The sequence below is a fragment of the Rutilus rutilus genome (assembly GCF_951802725.1).
Source record: "Rutilus rutilus genome assembly, chromosome: 6".
NCBI lineage: Eukaryota > Metazoa > Chordata > Actinopteri > Cypriniformes > Leuciscidae > Rutilus > Rutilus rutilus.
In genome coordinates this window covers 19,452,630-19,472,721 of record NC_140214.1, presented here as the reverse complement: position 1 = coordinate 19,472,721, position 20,092 = coordinate 19,452,630, and the positions used below count along the sequence as shown (strand labels likewise).

Below are 20,092 nucleotides of genomic sequence, written 5' to 3'. Positions count from 1 at the left end.
GCTAAACAGAAGAGAGATTTATGATATTCTGACATCATTTAAATCAGAAAGGAATGCAGCAAAATTGGACTTGGAATGAAACCACTTTCATCCCTAAAGCATTTATGCATAAAATATTCATTTCTTGGCATTCATGTGATATTGCTATGAATAACTAGACACAAAGCAATAAAAACAAGTGGCATATCAGGGGATTTGACAAACAACAATTACATCAAATTGACTTTAATTAAAAACTGATGAAAATATCATGTGATGTACGACTGTGTGTGTGTGTGTGTCTGTTGATTTTCCTTGAACAGAAGTGAAAGCTATCTTACCCAAAGAAGAATTGCACATCTCAGTATTTATTTATTTATCCATTACTTTATTTATTTAAAAATGCCATTTTTATATTTTTCTGTAGTGCTGACCTAATGTTTTGTAGAACGTTTACATCTGTGCATTTCATTGTGCAAACATCATGCTTGTCAATAAATTTGAATAATATTTTATTCAGGAACTGTGGTGCTATGGAAATGACATGTGTGTCTGATTGTCATTGCTGTGAAACACCATCGCCCACATACCTCCCATTTTCCCTGTCCCGTCCCTCACAGGCCAGACACTGTTCTATCTATTTGCACACTGTCAGTCTCAAAAGCAAGTGGCCCTCTCCTTCTCCTTCTGGGCAAGTCCCTCCTGAGAGGCGGCCATTCCTGCCTGCTGGGATACTGACAGTTAACCTTTCGCTCAGAGATTTCTGGGAGCTCTGCCAGATTTTCCCACCCTGAATAGCTTTTTAAGAAAAAGCTGCAAACTTAACAGATCCCACATCCCGAGCTGTACTACCTCTGCTACATTAGCTTATACCTACAGAGCCTGTTACAAACCTCTGGTGGAGTGAACAAAGCTCATGACCTCTCCATGTGCAGCGTCTTGTTGTTCTTTAAACTTCTAAATACCCCACGCAAGGTATTCCACATCTGAGGTCATCATAGTTGACGTCATTGGCAAATTATACAGTTGCATGAAACAAGACTGAACATTGCACATGGTATTGAGGTAATGAAAAAATATAAGTACGCTCATCTCTTTTCTCCTACACACAGAATCAGTACAATAGCATTACAATGTCAATGGACACAAATGAATATCCTGTCATTTATGGCATACATCATAAGACATCTCTGAACTTTTGATCCTCTCCAAGTCTTGAGAGATCTATTGTTAACCCAAAGACTTAGTGAACAATAGTGTTTGACACGGGGAATCTGGGGTACAGTACGGGTGTCTCTCGTCCAATCTGGTAATTAAGTGGGGTGAGAGCCAGGAGGGGCTCAGCAGGGGCGATGCCTGGATGGTAGGGGTGCTTAAGTCACTGCAGGGTATGTAGGAGATCACAGAGAGCCAGAGACAGACACCCCACCAGGATACCAGGCTGCCTTTTGACATGCCAGGAGTGTGGAGGTGTCACCATGCTTGTGTGCAGATTTGGGATTGTGTCTCTAATTCATGGAGCCGAATGAAATGAGTTCCGCCACTATATACTATACTATACTATACTATACTATACTATACTATACTATACTATACTATACTATACTATACTATACTATACTATACTATACTATACAATAATGGGGCAAAGGAGTGAGAATAGTTTGGTCTTACCATTGTAAAATTCTCAAATTTTGTTATATATTGTTAGTTGAAAGGCTCTTACATAGCAAAACACAGGATAATGAATCTGTACTAATTACCAATGCTTGCAGAGTTGTCTTAAATTTCTCACAATACAGCTGTGAAAAAGTACACAGCATGAGCCACAGCTAATTAATTAAAATAATATTACAGAGATTACTATCCACAGCAATTATGAGCCATTAGGTCAGTTTAGCAATGCAATTCTCAGTCAGCCCTAATGATAGCAAACCATTAAGTCCATTGTTCATAGGCCATTTATATATATATATTACTGAGAGCCTCTTTCGCTTTCCTCTTTTTTTTTTGTAAGACTCTGTAAGGCAAGTTTACATTTGCCACAACAAAGAGCTTTTAAAAATCTGAAAACCTGTCCTGCACATAAATATAAAAAACTGTAATTGGATATGAAAACATTCTCCCTTTGTATAAAATGAAAACGAATTTATCAAACATCATTTAGGGAAAAATTATACAGGGTCTTTAGGTTCAACAGTTTTTGAAAATTAAATCAAGGGCTTGCTCCCCAAAGAAATTGAGATCATATCATTACGACTATTATACTTTAATAATATGACATTAATTGAAAACCAAAGAGTGACCTGCTGGAACACACTTTTTCTCAGCAGTGCCTCTTACAAAAAATGCCCCTTGGGTTCATTTACAGTAGTACTTACATTGGGAGCTAATAAGTAGAGTTAAATGAAAAAACGGGACAAGGTTTTTAATTAGGGCAGTCATCCCTAAGAACAACATACTTCAAGTTGATGAGTGAGATTTTCATACCCATACTGCAAGGTATTATGCTGGTTTTGACCTACAAAAATGACTCAATATAAGGTCAAGGTCGAGAATCATCATGTCCTGCTGAGTGTCAAAATTAGAATGATTTGGAAGAACATAGAGCAAGTTGTCCTAATTTGACACACAATTACAATCAAAAGCCATTTAATCAATTTAAAACTATTTTAAACAGCATTTTGCTAATTATTATGCATGTAAGCTTTAATTAGTTAATATTAATTGAGAGGCTACTTGTAAAAATCCATTTGCCACAATGAAGGATCAAATGAACAATTAAAAGAAAAAGAAGATGAGGAATGGTAAAAGGACATTAAAGATATAGGTACACTTTAAAGATTGATTAAACACACACACACACACACACACACACACACACACACACACACACACACAAACACACACAGTATACCAATAACAACACTTTCTACACTTAAATCATTTGAACAGCGGGCAACTTTTTGTCACTAAAACATTTGCAGAGGGCCATTACCCAAATCCTCAATTGAGAGGGTTCTTAAGGAGCTTAAGGGTCTTGAATCTCATAAGAGAGCAGTCTAAAGAGGCGCGTTCAGCTCCGCTGAGCCTTTAATAAGTGAGATACATCCCTGTCCCTCTGTGCACCTCTCTTTAGCTCACATTTCAGTCAGGACTTCAGCGGATGGCACTACTGAAAGTAGGGTGAAAAGGTCTCCTTTTCTTTGTACACAGATGATTTTTTGGTCAGTTCAGTGTCATTCCAAACTGCATAAAACAAAGTAAATGTAGTTGCTGTACACACAGCTGAGGTCACTGATCTTTTGCTATAAAGACGCGATTATATTCAACCGTTTAGGTATACGTTTAAATGTTATTAATTCAAATTTTCAAAACCTTCTACATTCGTATTACAGAATGGAACTAATTTAGCAGCAATTTACCCAAGTTTGACATGTTTTGACATCATGTTAATCTAACAGGTGAAATTAATAGAAATGGGTCTGTCTTTATAATTTCACGAGGATTACAGGCAGAGAATTTACATTAATTGCCTATTAGTGCTTTCACAAGTTTCTTTCTTTTTCTTTTTTTCTCCCGGACGGCAAAAACACGAGCTCATATTCAGAACACGGCGTAATTTGAGATTTGGGGTTTACAGATGAGAACATCGACACATATGGTCTTGAACCACCAATGAACATGGCTACATCCCTAAATGCATAATGTCATTTTACAACAAAGGAAAATGAAGCCGACGCACCGCTGATGCGTTTCCCTGCAGCTGGCAAATATCATGCTTACTGAAGTCACCGAAGTTACGCTGTGTAATCACGCTAATTAGGCTGAAAAGCTAAATTTTACATTTGTCCTCTTTTAAAACTAAATGAAACTTTATATCAAAAGTTAAAAATGATAAACATTCAATGAAATTATTTAAAATGTGGAGTATTTAGATGAAATAGGCTATGATGTGGATTGGAAAGACTTTTTTTGAAGATTTTTATTTAACCTATAGAGTAAAAAAAAAAAAAACAATAAAGATTACAACTAGAACAAAAAAAGAAAGAAGAAAAGAACTGATTCCATATGAAACCATTTTTATATAGCCTATAGGCCATGGGGGGAAAAGTTGGTGTGAAATTTTTAAAATAGCCTATATTTCCATATAATAGCCAGAATTCGATAAGTTGATCGCAAGAAACATTAAGCAAGAACATTTTAAATATAAAGAACCAGGAAAATCAAGAACTCAACAATAGTTATTGGTTTGAAGATGGTTCCTTGAACACAAAGCGCAGGGGAAAAAAACACTGAACAACTTTACATAAATAAGTTTTGTTGATTTAATGAGACGATTCACAAAAAAAAAGAAAGTCTGTTCCACAAGTAGATCATTCTCTTATGGATTCCCACCATAAAAACAAACATAGCAGAATCTAGCTGTCAACTTTTGGATGAATAAATCAGCGATGTGGAACTTTTGCTCCAAAACCTGTCATCAACATTGTTTTACAGGGTTATTTTACATCTGAGTGATAAGTTTAATTTCATTCGCAAGCTTAATATCCAATTTAAATGCATATGGTATTACAAGTGACACCGTTTTGCATACACTTTAAACATTAGGTGTAATGAGGTTTTTGTGATCTCGGAAAATTTGATAAAAGTTTAAATAAATATTAATCGTGAATGAGATGAAAATGTATTTCCTGTAGGCTAATTTTGGCACTTTGGCGACAGGTAGGCCTGATCAAACGGCTTCATATCTTTGATGAATTATTTAAAAAAAGAGAATCAGAAGTAATTATTAAACTCACCCAAAAAAACAAATAGCCTATTGCAAGGAAAACAATTATTGGTCTGTTGTCGCTCTTTGTTTTGCCTGTTGTAGGTGTTTCAATAATCCTTCCCAAGAGATGCCCAATGAGTTTGTTTTTTTTTTGTTTTTTTTTTATTAAAACTTGAAAATCAAACAGACACAAAAAGACATAACTGAAGACACGGCCAGCGTTGTCATAATGCAAAATTACAACTAAAAAGCATTTCCTATTTAATACGATTTTATCCTCATGATGCAGTTCTATCCTGTGTGTTTGCTGGTTTGTTCTCAGCCTCAGCTCCGCCTTTTGTAGGCTATTAGCACAAGGGTCTTTTACAGTACAGCAGTTTATCCGTCAAAGTTTGAAAATTTCTGACTAAAACGGCTGAATAGAGCTCTTCCAGCCATGCAGCAGAGTTTTACGGAGACATGTTAAGACTACTGGGATTACTTTAATGGTGGTTTGTGATGTCACAGTGCAACATCCAATTAAAGCTCGTCCCCAATGACATTCTGACAGTGCCAAACCTTGCATGGCATCCTAGGTAAATTAGGTGAAATGTGGTTAATTTACCATTTTTTTATATACGGTATAAAATAATTACAAGCCTCTATATTACAACACATTATTTTGCTGGATATAATGATTATGTGGGTTCTGTCAGCGACGTTAACGACGAGCAAAAGAGCTGCATATTAACCATTATCAAAAAGCATTGAATAACTAAACTTGCATCAATAGTTTAACAGAAGAAAAACCACAATATATTATGCCACATCTTTTTTTATTTCAGGAGAATTATTATTACGTCAAACATGAGAGGACATCATGAATAATGTAATCTACAGTTCAAGTATAGCGAGCTGACCCCAACGACATGACCTCTCTATTCTCAAAGTTTCACTTGCATAATGATATTTTGCCAATTTAGTTTACAAATAAGAAAAAAAAAAGAAAAGAAAAAAATCATTTTATATGGGTTATAAGCTATACAACTTTTTTGTTCATGTAACAACCATGTAAAAAAAAAAAAAAAAAAATGATAAACAGAAAATAAAAACTTACGAACTTTTGAAGCAACTCAGTCGGTTTGTTCTGGTGGTCACAGATGAAATCGAAATGTTTGTCAGAGGCTTCGTGTCATAGAATGACACTGGTGTGATGTTGTATGAATGACATGACCATGTCATTTCCTCCCCATTGAGACTCGCTGAGTCCTTTCACCAATATTATTAGCATCTGGGTCAGTCATTATTGTAGTCTATACAGAACAAAACGAACGAGGGGGTGAAGGAGACAGAGCATTTCCTCTCCTTGTGAGCTTTTCTGAATATTGATCTGAAATACATTAATATAGATGTTCGAGTTGTAGTCTATATAGGCTAGCATAAGATGCATTTGTATCCCGCATCAAGATCAAATGACTGTCAAGGCGTATAGTGGATATCCGAAAACGTCCGTAATAATATAGCTTAAATGTCACATATTTTTATGACTTTAAACTTGGGTAATAGAGAACGTAACAAAAACACAGCTTTTGACTGGCTGGAACTTTCTATTTTATGTGCTCACAAAGCGTTACCGCTATTGTGCAGCAGTCGGTTATGCCTGACCTCAGATTCACAATGACAAACTTTTACAAAACAATAACGAGAAAGGATTTCGAGGCGCCCAGTTTTACTCTTACGGTCTTTTCACGCTGCCCTTTCTCTCCGTCGTGCTCTTTATTTCTCCAAAATAGGCTACATGCACACGAGGGGGGGGGAAAAATAAAAAATAAAAATCGAAAAGATTCTGAGGGAAAACAAAGGGCAATACTTGCACGGATAATGGTGAAGTGAAAGAAACATTTCAGTTTCAAAAACTATACAATATTATTTTACGTTGGTTATGTTTCGTTATTCTTTATTCGTTATGATGTTTTCATAAATTCAAGGGTGCGCGCAAGACTTTGAACTTTTAGGAAAAACTCAAATATTTAGAACAAGATATCATAAAAACTCAATAGCCTATGTCAATATATATATATAAGCTCTCTCTCTCTCTCTCTCTCTCTCTCTATATATATATAGGCCTATATATATATATATATATATATATATATCATATGTATAACATTTTTTAGAATAAGATATCATAATAAACTCAATAGGCTATGTGAAAATAATATATAGCCTATAAATTGAGTTTTATGGAGAAAAAAATAATATCTATATTTTTTTTTCATAAAACTCAATATAGGCTATATATTTCACATAACCTATTGAGTTTATTATGATATCTTTTTCTCAAAAATGTTTATACATATTATGTAGACCCACATGTAGCCTACCATTTAGATTTCTATACAAAGCACATGCCTTAAACATTGTACCGGAGGTCTATAGTAGGCTGTTTCGTTTTGTTATTGCAGAACTACTTTTGACAAATTATTACAATCTATGGATGCGGTTAATTAAACGAAACCATGCAACAGAAGTTAGACACATAGCTGATTTTAAAATGATATTTCATTTTTTATTCAGCCCAATTTTCTTGACGTGCATATGTCAAACCCCAATATGAAATTATTTCTTGAAAAAAATCAGTTTAAATCATTCTCAGCTTGTTTTAACTGACCTCTTAAACTACGGTCTGACGAACAATTAGCAAAACAGTGTCTTTCTATTTCATCTGTGATTGGCGGCTCAGGCAAGTCCAAGTGTGCTGCAACAAACAGCATATTGAAGAGATTTTAGTTCGTTTTCATGTTTATTGCAAATGCTCTCATAATTTCGGCTAACCTGAAATTGATCTCAAGATATTTGTGGATCTTTAAGGCATGCAAATGTTCAGTAGGTCACTTGAGGGTGAGGAATAAATATGGCTTATGCGATGTTAGCATAGGCTATCCTATAAACTAAGATTATTAGGTAGAAAGTTTGACACGGCATAACCTTTCATTGCTGAAAATAAATAGCCTAAACCAAAACAGCATTGAGAACTGTGCGCAAAGTGATCGTTTTCGACATTGGTGATGTGAGATTTGGAGAACTAAATGAACCGCATCCGATGTACACCTGTTGCACAAGTCGCTTATATCTGAGGGACCCGAACAGCTGTCCCCTTCCACGTCATCCCGCGAGGCTTAAGACATCTGAAGTTGGCCAGCTAACTGAGAATCGACTGTGCATGGCTTCCATTTGGGATTTGTTATTTAATGTGAGTTGCCTATAAAGTGCTTTGTAAGTTATTTGTTTACAACAAAGTTGTAATCGTTTTTTCATAAATTCAAACTTATCCCAAGAGCCCGGAACATGTGAAAACAAGTTAGTTCATAAAAGTTTGATCTATATGATGCAGGCCAACTAATGAAGCCACTTATAGCGTCATACGTCTAACTATGGGACATCCGATATTCGATGTGCTATTAATCATCAATAGCAATCGATTCGGTAATATTTCAAAACACAAAATTATTCACATTAGAATAAACACTCACTTAAACTTGTTAATTTGATGAGCCACTTTTTTTGTGTGTGTTGAATTGGGGATTTTAGACCGTCTTTACCCAACCTACATACATGCATAGGCCTACACACACACACACACACACACACACACACACACACACATATAGCCTATATAAGGTCATTACATTGTTTGGAGCATAAGAAACAAACTGAAAACATTTTTGGAAAAATATATTTTATTTAATATTGTATTCCTAAGGACACCAGGACCCATTTATTAATAAAACTAAAAGACATGAAACATGAAAAGACATGAATAGGCAAAAACATTGAAACATGAATAGGTTTGTTTTTTCATTCATCAATCCATTTTTAGGTTTCAAGTAAAAAAAAAAAAATCCAAACTGTGAATAAAGAAGATTCTCAGCTGTTATAAAATATATAACAATGATCTGATATACAATTTTACTGCTATATTCGTGTAAACATTGTCATAAATGCCATTCCCATTCTATGCAATGCACACTGTATCTAATTTGCATAATATTCTCTTGGGGCAATAATGGGGAAAAAAACCTGTAATAATGGGAGTAATTTGGAATGTTTTCATATATCTCATATTTCATAATGCCAAATATACAAAATGCCTTATAAACATAAGTCCTGGTGTCCTCTACTGAGGTCATGATGCCCTGTTTCGTACAGCCTAACAGAAAGTATATTCTGATTTAAAACCCCATAACGTTTTCCTGAGATGTTGATTTCTGACAAACAAGTTGAAAATAAGTCAGATTTAAATGATAATTACAAAATATGATCATATTTCCATAAGTGTGCTACATTTGACCATTCAGTTATTTTTATAGACCAAGGAGAGGGAGTAGTCATGGTTACACCTCCAAACATTTGGTATCACTGCAGAGCCCTGAATGTGCTCTTTACAGGACATCCATCCATGACTTAAAACCGTGACTTGTATGTTGTCAGAGAAATTATAATGTCCTCTACAGAGAAAAAACTCCATTGCTGGGTCTCAGGAGGATGTGATGAACAGATTTAAAAGCTCAATACAAACATTAAAACCAGTGGAAATACCGGAACATAACAATAGAATTATATGAATATGTATCAGAAGTTCACAGTCTGAAACAGGAAATGGTCAGTAACCTTTATCTTCATCCTCTGAGTCCCTCAAGGTTTTCCCCCCTATTTCTTCAGTTTGTTTTCAAAAGGCCAACAGGAAGCAGGGGGATCCCGTGTGACCCCAGCATTGTTCTAGGCCCGATATCACATCCATTGACTGGGTCACATCTGTGCTGATCTGAGCTCTATGATCTGTGAGCTGGCAAAAGCCCTTGCACGCATTCACAAATCCCTCTTTGCTTCTGCGACCTTTTGTAATGGGGAAAAACAGAAACTAGACTTTCGTAAATGTTTCGGAAACCCCAAAAAGGACCGCATTCTAAAGACAACGCTTATCAAAGCTACAATTAAACTAAAGCGTACTATTCTACTTACTATTCAAGTATAGGCTACTATATATTTGTTCGACTTTTAATAGGCATTATTAAATTAGATTAATTACAATTAATTAATTACACTAAAGACACATGAAGATTTAAAGTATGTTCATGTTAAAGTCTCGAGGACTCAACCCTGAATATTAACTGGAGATGCTGCATTTAATAGTCTTCGAATAAGCTTTTATTCTCTGTTTTGTGAAATGGAAAAAAAAATTTTAGCGGGCTGTAGGCTAGCCACCACCAAGACAACGCGATTCAAGAGTGTTAATCCTCAAGGCTTTCTCTAGGATAAAAAAGGTGCATCAAATTACTCAGAGCCGCAATATAACAGCTTTTAAAAGTGTTGTGTTTCTGTAACAATCTTTGTTATGACTGGCCTGGGAAAGCGACAAATGTCACATTTTAGGCTTACCATTTTACTTTCAAAAATGACTTAAAACCTCAATTTAGAAGTAAACATTCTTCATTTATCAGCGTTTTCCTGTCTTTACAAAACAAACATAGTTTTAATACCTTATAAACATCATATTTAACTCGTATAGCCTATTGTCAGTAAACGAAAACTAAATTTGAATGCACATGTAGCCTACAACTTAACAGGGAAATAACCAAGAACAGTTCACCCTTATTATTTTTCATATGGTTTTACATTACTGACTTTATTCTTGACAAAATTTGAAAATATTTGAAAACAAGTATTGGAGGGGGTATTTATGTTCATAAATTGGAGAGAGCGCGAGAAGGCAATAACAGCTAGTTATTGCCACTTACAACACGCATGCACATAACATGCATTAGGGTATTATCATAACTGAAATTTTTTTTAAAAAAATTTCAAACGTGCCTCATAGCCCAGAGTCTGTGTGTACATAATATAATATAAAGAATTTTAACAAAACATAGCCTATTTACTCAAAACACACTACAGCAAATACAAGTTTTTGCAAGTGCCCTATAACAGGTCTCTGCATAACTTAAAATAGGTTTAAAAATGTAATAAGATTAATAAAATACTTGCAATTATGCTAACTGAAGATCTTATCAGTATAGCATAGCCACATGGGCTAAACAAAATGAGCGCAATATCTATTCATTCATCCAATGTACACAAAGTACCCAGAAATTAAAGGCTACACTTTTGATCTTTAAGTGTTATGCATCAACTAGGCTATATAAAAGTCTCTTTTATTCTAACGCCTTCTCTTTGGTGGCCAATGATGACCTCACAGATAATGCTCACCGTGATCGAACACCTAACATTCAGACGTCACACCAAGTCAGCAACTTCTTCTGATGCACACACGATTCTAAACAAGAAGTATTATGTCAATTTTCCATTCAAAGACTGAGTGTTGCATTCATGTTTTCATAAATGTATCTGTTATCACATGAATGATTGTGTCATGTAAACTGTCTATGTAGCCTACATTGAACAGTGTGTAGGCCTAGATAGACTTGACATAGATTTATCTAAACTTACTGTGATGAAATAAAGCCGAGGGTCCCGTAAAGTAAAAAATGAAAACGAAAAGCTAGTCCACAATTCTCCAGGGACGAAAAGAAAAAGGTGAGCACGAGAGTGAGGGAATATAGGCTACCTTAGCTCTACTAATACTCTGTAGGCTATAGCTTAGCTAAATACCACAATATGGGCCATGCGTCTTTTTGTTAGTCAATTTGATTTTCAACACGGCCAACAACCTGTCCTGAAACTTCCCAATAAGCTCACTTCCAAAGTGGTCGCTGGTTTCATTTTGACTCTCCAGGACACAACGCACGCTCCAGAGATCACTGTTGGTTTGCTTCGCTAGTTTCTTTTGAAGCGCCACAGCTATTTAGCCTACTCCTATTTAAAACTACTGGAGTGAATTTCTTTTCGTCATTATGTTCCACGAAACAGATGAAATAAAGCGATTGATTTAACGAAATATTTTGGACACGAATAGCCTACCCTTGTTTAAAAGATACAAGAACATTAACAAACGCCAGACCAATAGGGACGTTGCACAGCCTACTAACATTTCAAATGATGGCGGTTTGTTTTAGGCTATATTGATAACGAGAAATATAAAGCCTAATGTAGGCCTAAAACTTTAATTCTGACAAAATAAACGGACGGTCAATCAAAATATTTGTTTTAAGTGATGATGGATGAGCGTAATTAAATTTAATTAGACTTAAATACACAGTTATAGGTAGGATACTTATATAGGCTAGGACTAGGCTTCTGACTTTACCGTGATGCACAGCAATTCATAATGTAGAATAATGTGGCTACGAAATTATGAAATTGGACAGAGTGTGACCTACTACCACCGAATTACGTGTAGAACTGAACACACCCCTCCCCCAGTGCGATCTAAACGATAGTTTCACGAGACTGCTCAAAAAGATAGCGATTCCACACACAGGCAAATAAACGTGTGGTCAAATAATTCGTTGCTCGGGACTGGAGTTAGTGATTTGAAAATGCAAAATATTGGAATGCTAACCATTTCTGGGCAATAAAGTAGCTACTATCGCTTTAAGTATTGAGAATAAGGCGAGGTTGGATGCTGTCATTTACTCGAGAGTCACTGGGTCATGTGATAAAATTTCGCTCCATTTATTGGACAAAGGCACGTGTCTAGGATACCGGACTGCGACGTCACCCGGGGGACTCGTATTAAAAATAAGAACAAAAATCCGTAGTGAAAGTATTCCAGAGCCAGTTTGCGTTTCCTTGTTTACTAGAGCAGGTCTACTGCTTTGATACTGCATATATTAAATTGCCTGTATGTTTTATAAAGTAGATATAAAGACAACTGCAAGGGGCACACTGTGGGATTAATTTTTAAAACTATGTTTTTTCTTTCTACGCACACAAGGCGGTTTCGTCGTACTTAACCGACAAAAGAATCTGAAAAAAGGATTTGTCCTTTTTTCCTGTTTGTTTCTCTTTGCAGTGAGACAAAAAAAAAAAAAAGGAAAATATAGGCTACAACAAAAACTGGAACACAAACATACGTGTGTGTGTGTGTGTGCGCGCGAGAGAGAAAGGGGTTAAAAAGAACATTTGGAGAGTTTCACTATGGAAGAAAATGATCAAAGCAACAGAGATGTGGAGCGTCAGGATTCGGGCGATGAGTCCAATAGGGCTATTCTACCCCTGTTGCAGGCTCCTGGAAACCTACTCCCTCACAGAATCACCAACTTTTACATCGACAACATTTTAAGACCAGACTTTGGTCGCAGGAAAGAAGGAACCAGACGCGACGAAATTAATATAGTTGAAAGAGAGAACCGTTGTCCATCGGCTCCCGGATCAGGACAGGTAGGAGCTCCAGTGTCCGGGGAAGGAACCTCGAGCCCTCACCCAGTAAGCGCGTCTAAAAAAACTGATATTACTGCAGACGCATCTCTGAAAGCCCGTGCAGAGACTGTAGATCAATGTTTAAGCTCAGATTCGGATTGCTCCCAAAGTAACGCTGGGCAGACGAACAAACCAATGCTTTGGCCTGCTTGGGTATATTGCACAAGATATTCAGACAGACCTTCATCAGGTAAGAATATATTTTATTATTTATTTTTTGTTCAAAGTTATTTTTATGTAGCCTTCTCAAAAAGTGCGCACCTGTTTTGTCTCGAAAGTGAACAAATAACAATAAAAAAAGTTTTGTTTGTAAACTATTACAGACATTTTGTCGATTAAAATGGGGCACTTAAACGAAGAGCAAATGTTCTTTATGTAGCCTATGTGAAACGGCCCGCCAAGAGTCAGGGAGTTCTCTTTTGTAGAATCTATTCTCTTTTAAATAAACAGGAATAACTCCATTTTTATTATGATTTCAAATCTAATATTTACAAACATTTTAAATAGACACAAAAATATTTGCTGCAGTAGTCTATGTGTAGGCTACAACTATTTTATTTTATTACTAGCCTACTATTATAGTAGGCTATTTGTTTTTCACCGTAATTATCATCCGAATTATGATTATTATTATTTATTATTTTAGAGGCGTAGTTTTATGTAATCACTTGAAAACCCTAAAAACAACAATGTTAGTTTCATGGTGCAATATAGCCATTCGTTTATGTTCGACTTAACATTTCTTGAGTTGTTAAATAAAAGGGAGAAATAGGCCTAATAAAATAATACAGTATTAAGATAGGTAGTTATGGTAAATTAGTGCCTTTATTTATTTATTTTAAATATAACGGGTAGTTTTGCGCCATTGTTACTTCGATGTCTTTGTTGATATTTAATTAGCATATTTTTGACAATGGAGTTGGACGCACCACGGAAGCTAAATGCTAAATCAGATCTCTTCAAAACTAGCTCCTGAAATAAATATAGCCGAGGTATTATTACCGCACTAACCGGCACAAGATAGATCCAAATTTCGTATGATTTTAGACAATATTAATAATTTTCTTTTTGATTTTCGATCAACTAATTTCAAATGAAGTTCAAATGGCGCACAAAACGGCCTTCCGAAAAAGTAGCAAAGCAAGTTGTCACGGCGAAACTTATCTTATTAATAGGCCTATTCTACAATAATCTGGCACGAATAATCTTAAAACATTTCAAATATGCAATCCGGAAACACAATTTGACCAAAGTTTTTAGACAACGAAACCGACTACTCATAGCCTAGGCCTACTTAGTGGTGAATATTTGGACAGGTCACACTAACTTGGTGTAGCCTATAACCCTCTTGGCATGTTGAGAGTATAGGCTATAGCCTACGTTTAATGCGAAGGCTATACTTAAATAGATTTTCGATCATACGACGTGAAAAGATTAATATTATATCATGGCAGTCGAAATATACGATATAGAAATCAGTTTAAGCTTAATAAAAGGTGCAAAAAAAATAGGGTGCGAGCAAGGGCTCATCTCATAGGCTGCAGATCAATCTATTGTCAGCATTCATGCCACGCGGAACGCGGGTGTATTGGAGTAGCCTAGCTTATCCAATAATTAACTAAAAATGGAATATATGGAGTGGGGAAGCTACTAGCATTAAACGAAAGGTGCTACTCTTGTAGCAAGTTTATAAAAAACGTTCTCTTATAAACGTAGTTCCTATGGCAACAGAGAGAGGGAAAAACCTCTTTCACCCCTCCTTTTCTGGCAGTCACCCCCACCCTCACCACTACACCATGCTCCCATAGTAAAACTAGAGCAGACTCCTTGAAACATTCGATCTGAAAGAATAGGCATACTTGCTCCCATTATAACTTTAAACAACACTTTATTATTAGACAGCATTATGTATTATTGCAGCCTATTTTTTAGGCTATTAGGCAATTAGGCTACTGATAATAGGCTAATACATCATTAATATGTGCATTTTACGGCACGATCGAAACGTAATCTCTTTCATTATATTCTGAAATGCAGGACCAAGATCCCGCAAACCAAAGAAGAAAAATCCAACCAAGGAAGACAAGCGTCCAAGAACAGCCTTCACTGCGGAGCAACTCCAGAGACTCAAGAATGAATTCCAGAATAACCGTTACCTGACGGAGCAAAGGAGGCAAGCTTTGGCCCAGGAACTCGGCCTCAACGAGTCTCAAATCAAAATCTGGTTCCAGAACAAAAGAGCGAAGATTAAAAAAGCTACGGGGAGCAAAAACTCACTTGCATTACACCTGATGGCACAGGGACTATACAATCACGCCACAAATAAGGACGACAAATCAGACAGCGATTAACGTGAAGGACAGGACATCTAAAATGCAATAATTCTAAACAAGGGCCAGTGTACAAAATACCAGCATTAAACGAATGAAAACTATATGTATGAGATCATATGATTCTGCAATATTATATGTATATATACTTTATGTGTACGGTGGTGTAAAACCTTTTCAATTAATATCACTGCTGTACACTGACTGAAACTTCAGATAGTGCGCAAGGAAAAGGACGCTTCTTTATTTAAAAAAGGGGAGCGATTTGATTGACACTTGACGTTGAGCCACATGTGAACGTGTTTAATCCATGCTGAAGTCCAAAGATTTTTCCTGCTGCATTCAGGCAACTGTGATTTAAAATAAATGGTAAAAAAAAAAAAAAAAAAAAAAAATGTTTTATCTGACCTAGATGTTTGTTTCCATGTATATTTTTATTAGTCCTGAATGAATGTTTTACTTTGACTTGAGTTGTTATGACATAAGACAACATTGCATAACATCATATCATGCTTAAAATAATTCAGTATATTGTATTTAAAAGATCTATGGTCTAAAATATATCCGTCAAGGATGGTAGCCTACACATCAAATGTCCTCACATTTTCAGGAAATAGTTCAGACGTCTGAATGCATATGAGTCAGCAAACCTCAAAACTACTTCTAATCCAAGTACTTGACTTAATTTGCTGTCTGTTCATTTAGCTGGGAATGTTCAATAAAAGTTCTCTCATATTCTTTTCCCAAATGGATATCCGGCAAGTTTTTCGTTTGATGGAGCATCCCTGACTTTTATTTTTATTTTAAGCTTCGCATGGAATTTTAATCATTACTTGGCTGAAAAATAAAAATAAATTCCTAAGTAAAATAAGTTGAATATTACCATTTAAAATGTTGACAGCGGTGAATATATTAAGAAAGTCTGCAACTGTCGTTTTTTCTTCTTTTTCGTTCTTTTACTTAAAAAAAGGCTAATTTACATATTGTGAAAACGAAGGATCATCATCAGCATTGTCAGCCTCCACAATACGTTTCAATAACGTTTTGTAAATTAAACACTCTTGATTTAGAAAAAAAGAAGATCTGAACTTTAGCAAAGCGCGAGAGTAAGAATTTTAAACAACCATATCTCTAAAAGATAAATAATCTGCAGTAGGCCCTATATGCATGTATGAAAAGTAAAGAGACCATTTCATTTCTTCCCCCCCATCTTTATTTCATATCAGTTTCAATATTTAGTGTAGCATTAAACAGAGGTAGATCATTTGTAGCCTACATCGTTTATTTGTGTAAGAGTTTCAAAAGAGAACTGGAAGGCACTACAATTTATTGTAGAAGCTTTTAAATGTTTTCAAATGGAAAGAAATATCTGAAAAGAAGTCAAGTAGCAGGCATTAACTACATTGCATTAATGACCAAAAGCATAAACTTAACTTTAAATGGTGATTTGTACTTTTCACTAAATCAAATTCAGATGCTAAAAGTAGGCGGGGCATATAGACCACGAGGTTCTTTACCCATCTCTAAATGTTAAGGTAAAATAGACCTAGGGCCTACAGTGGGATGCAACAATGAGTATACCTGTACAACCAAAAGAGTTGTCCTTGATTCTCCAATAATTTGTTTGAATCGCTCTGCACAAGCACGAATAAAATTCACGTTGGCACAACTCAACTGCGTATCCAACACGATGATGCTATCGGTAGCCTACAACATTTTAGAAAAGTAAACGATGAAAACTTTTAGCAATTAGTCTTTAAAAAGTTTGCAAAATTATGTAGTCTAAAACAAAAAAGTAAAAGTTCGTATGATGGTATAGCATAAAGTTTATAGCGCAAAACATAGTGAAACCCGAAAAAAGTTTTGATATAGATTATTATGGGACATGATACACATCTGGTTTTGCCCCATATTTGTTTAGTTGCAACAAAATATCTAAACTATAGGCTACTGTCTAAAAAGCCAACTTTAGTCCAAATGTCGACACTTGGGGGAGTTCAAATGCTGCTACATGTAACTTCAGTCATACAATTCATAAAAGTATAATATATAAATATAAAAGCCTAACTATTCAGACAAAAAAAAAAAAAAAAAAAAAACCTTCGAGGAGAACTCTTATAGGCCTATAATAGTTTAACACAGACTTTAAAAACTGTGACACGTTTTGGTTCAACAACGTCTAATTTAGACTTCAAGAATTCAATGATCACCTCTTAAATGACAAAGTTACCCAAAGCGTCCAAAAAGTAAATCTATGCATAATTTTGTGCAAATAGGCCTATGCTCCAAAGTAAAATTTATTTGAAATGCTATCGGTATTGATTTAAACTCTGCAAATAACGCACGGGGTTTCGTTGGTATGGTTGCGTTTGTAAACCTTACAATAAACTTTACACATATAATTCAGTGTTAGGCTACCTGATGTCACGAAAACATTTCAAGAAAAGTCGTATTAGTAAAAAAGGTCCTACACAAAAGGCGAGCTATCTCTGAGAACCATTCCCAGCATTGACCTGTTCATCAATGCCAGAGAATCTCATCTGCATTTCTATTCTTGCCAAGCTTGTATGTGGAAGTAACGCCCAACGGCCACTGACTTGATGAGCTTCACTGGGAAGAAAAAGGCAGTTGCCGCTCAGACGCGCAGCGAGGCTCCTGAATAAAGTCTGTGGCCGGGAGACCCCGTTGAAGGTCAAAGCCTCCTGTCACAGCTGCAGGTGGCTCGTTTCACTTCGCCTACATTTCATCACCTCTGAAATCTGCACGGATATTTCTTAAAGGGATGGCATTAATTGGTTTCATTTCAAACACCAACAGAACGTTTCTGCAACCCAAGTTGAGATGAAATGGTGTGAGGAGATTAGAAGATCTCACATCCAGCTCTGCATCTAGGATGCAGGAAAATCTCAGGATCTCTCTCACCCTTCCTCAAGCTGTTTTGTCCAAAAAGTCATACCACCAACTTTTGGCTGCTTGTCTGGACAGACAGAATATGAAGCTCAAAAGGCCAGCTTAAAAGTGTGAGGTCCATCCCAGTTCCCAATATAGATATAACAGTACCTCAGAGGCCCTGCTTTGGATATTAATTCTTCAAAGATTTGTCTTTGATAACACACAATTTTCCTCTCCCTAAACAGGTCTTTCCAAAGTCTGAACGGCTTGGGTTCCTGGGGCCAGTCACTCTTTAAAAAACAAACAAAAAAACACAGACCAGTGCAGCTGATCTCCCTTGTCTGCGTATCACAGAAAGGCCTATCTTGTTCCCATTCCAAAGAAGTCATATATCTATAGTTTTTGAATGCATCCTAGTCAAACTTGAATATGCAATGAAGAGCTGGGGCTTTGTGGCGGAAATATAATTAAGGCAGTGAAAGATGTAGAGGGTGAAGAATGGGGATGACATCAGGCCAATTTCACACTTGGCACTCGGATGGCCAAGCCAAAGCCAGGCTCTTGCCACGCAACACAGATCAAAGCACACTGCCAGTTCAGAAAAAGCAAAAAAGGATTTAAGTATGCTAATCTCCAGGACAAATATATTTTAATCTTGTTAGAATACAAGTTAACGCCACAGCTCAGCGGTTGAACTTTATAGCGAATTTAAGGGAGAGATCAAATTTCACTTACATTTTTTTCAATGTGTAGAACTTCTGGTCCATTCTGACTTGGGGGTAATTTTACAAAATGGTTAATCATCCAGTTGATGTGATCAGCAAAAAAACCCATTGCGTTCAGTGAGGACGTCTCCACTCTAGGGCAGGCAAGTCATTCAAGCTAGCAAAGCATTTTGATTGCATGGGAAATTGATGTTTACTTGTCCAGTTCCCTTTGTTTGGAGTCATAGCCCACTGCACCTTAGTAACACTTGATCTGTCAAACTTAAGCTCAAAGCACATACACAGAACTGGATAAACACAATTGAAGTAAGCTACTTTGTAAGGTCACAACCAACTTTTTAAGCGGCAAGCAGTTTCTTGAAGGGGGCCAGTTACATCCACATCAAATTTAAGTTTAGCATGAAAAAAAGAGAAAGAAAAACTAATGATCTGAACATTTTAAATCTTCCAAGAACAGCAAAATTCATCTGACGGTTAATAGTCTTCAACCACCAGATAACTTTGAACTTTCCATTTGATGCCGTTTCTTTACAAATTTCACAAGCTGATCTAGCATTTTTGGGACCCAAAACTTTTTTTCTTTTTTTTTTAAGCCTTTTAGCCATTTAATCCCGAGGTTACTAGTAATTAAATAAAATTTTATTTAGAATTTTAGCATTAAATTAAAATGTAGAAATATAATTTATTTTATAAATTATATTCTTTGGTTTTCAAAAAAAGTTTTCAAAGTTCTTTTCTTAAGATTATTAAATCTAGGCTGACTAAAAACTGACTGATTTTGCTTAAATTCGCAGAATTACAGTTTTATAAATTGTAGAAAACAGTACAATAATTGCATTATTCATTCACGTAAACTGATCAAATACAAAACACCCAAGTATTATATTTCCCAAAAGAAACCGAAATCATTGCAGATTCCTGAACATTTTCTTCTGATATCTATCATTTTCCGACTGTGCGTAGGGAGCAGACTTGTGTTAAACAATGCAACATTATCAGAGAAAGCAGGGAGTATTGTCATTTTCCCCCTCAGT

At 35.9% G+C, this 20,092-nt stretch overlaps 1 protein-coding gene across 1 annotated transcript; it reads left to right on the top strand.

Annotated features, from left to right (window-relative positions):
- Positions 1 to 12,440: 12,440 nt before the first annotated feature.
- en2b (engrailed homeobox 2b) lies at positions 12,441 to 16,488 on the top strand. Its single transcript, XM_084411851.1, has 2 exons — positions 12,441 to 13,301; positions 15,149 to 16,488. The coding sequence occupies exons 1-2, from the start codon at positions 12,830 to 12,832 to the stop codon at positions 15,460 to 15,462; spliced, it is 786 nt and encodes a 261-aa protein (XP_084267977.1). The 5' UTR covers positions 12,441 to 12,829; the 3' UTR covers positions 15,463 to 16,488.
- Positions 16,489 to 20,092: the final 3,604 nt, after the last annotated feature.

Bases quoted from the DNA above. Each gene is read 5' to 3' on its own strand.
- en2b (XM_084411851.1), top strand. From the start codon at position 12,830: ATGGAAGAAAATGATCAAAGCAACAGAGATGTGGAGCGTCAGGATTCG. The intron at 13,302-15,148 runs GTAAGAATATAT...TCTGAAATGCAG, and splicing joins TTCAGACAGACCTTCATCAG to GACCAAGATCCCGCAAACCA.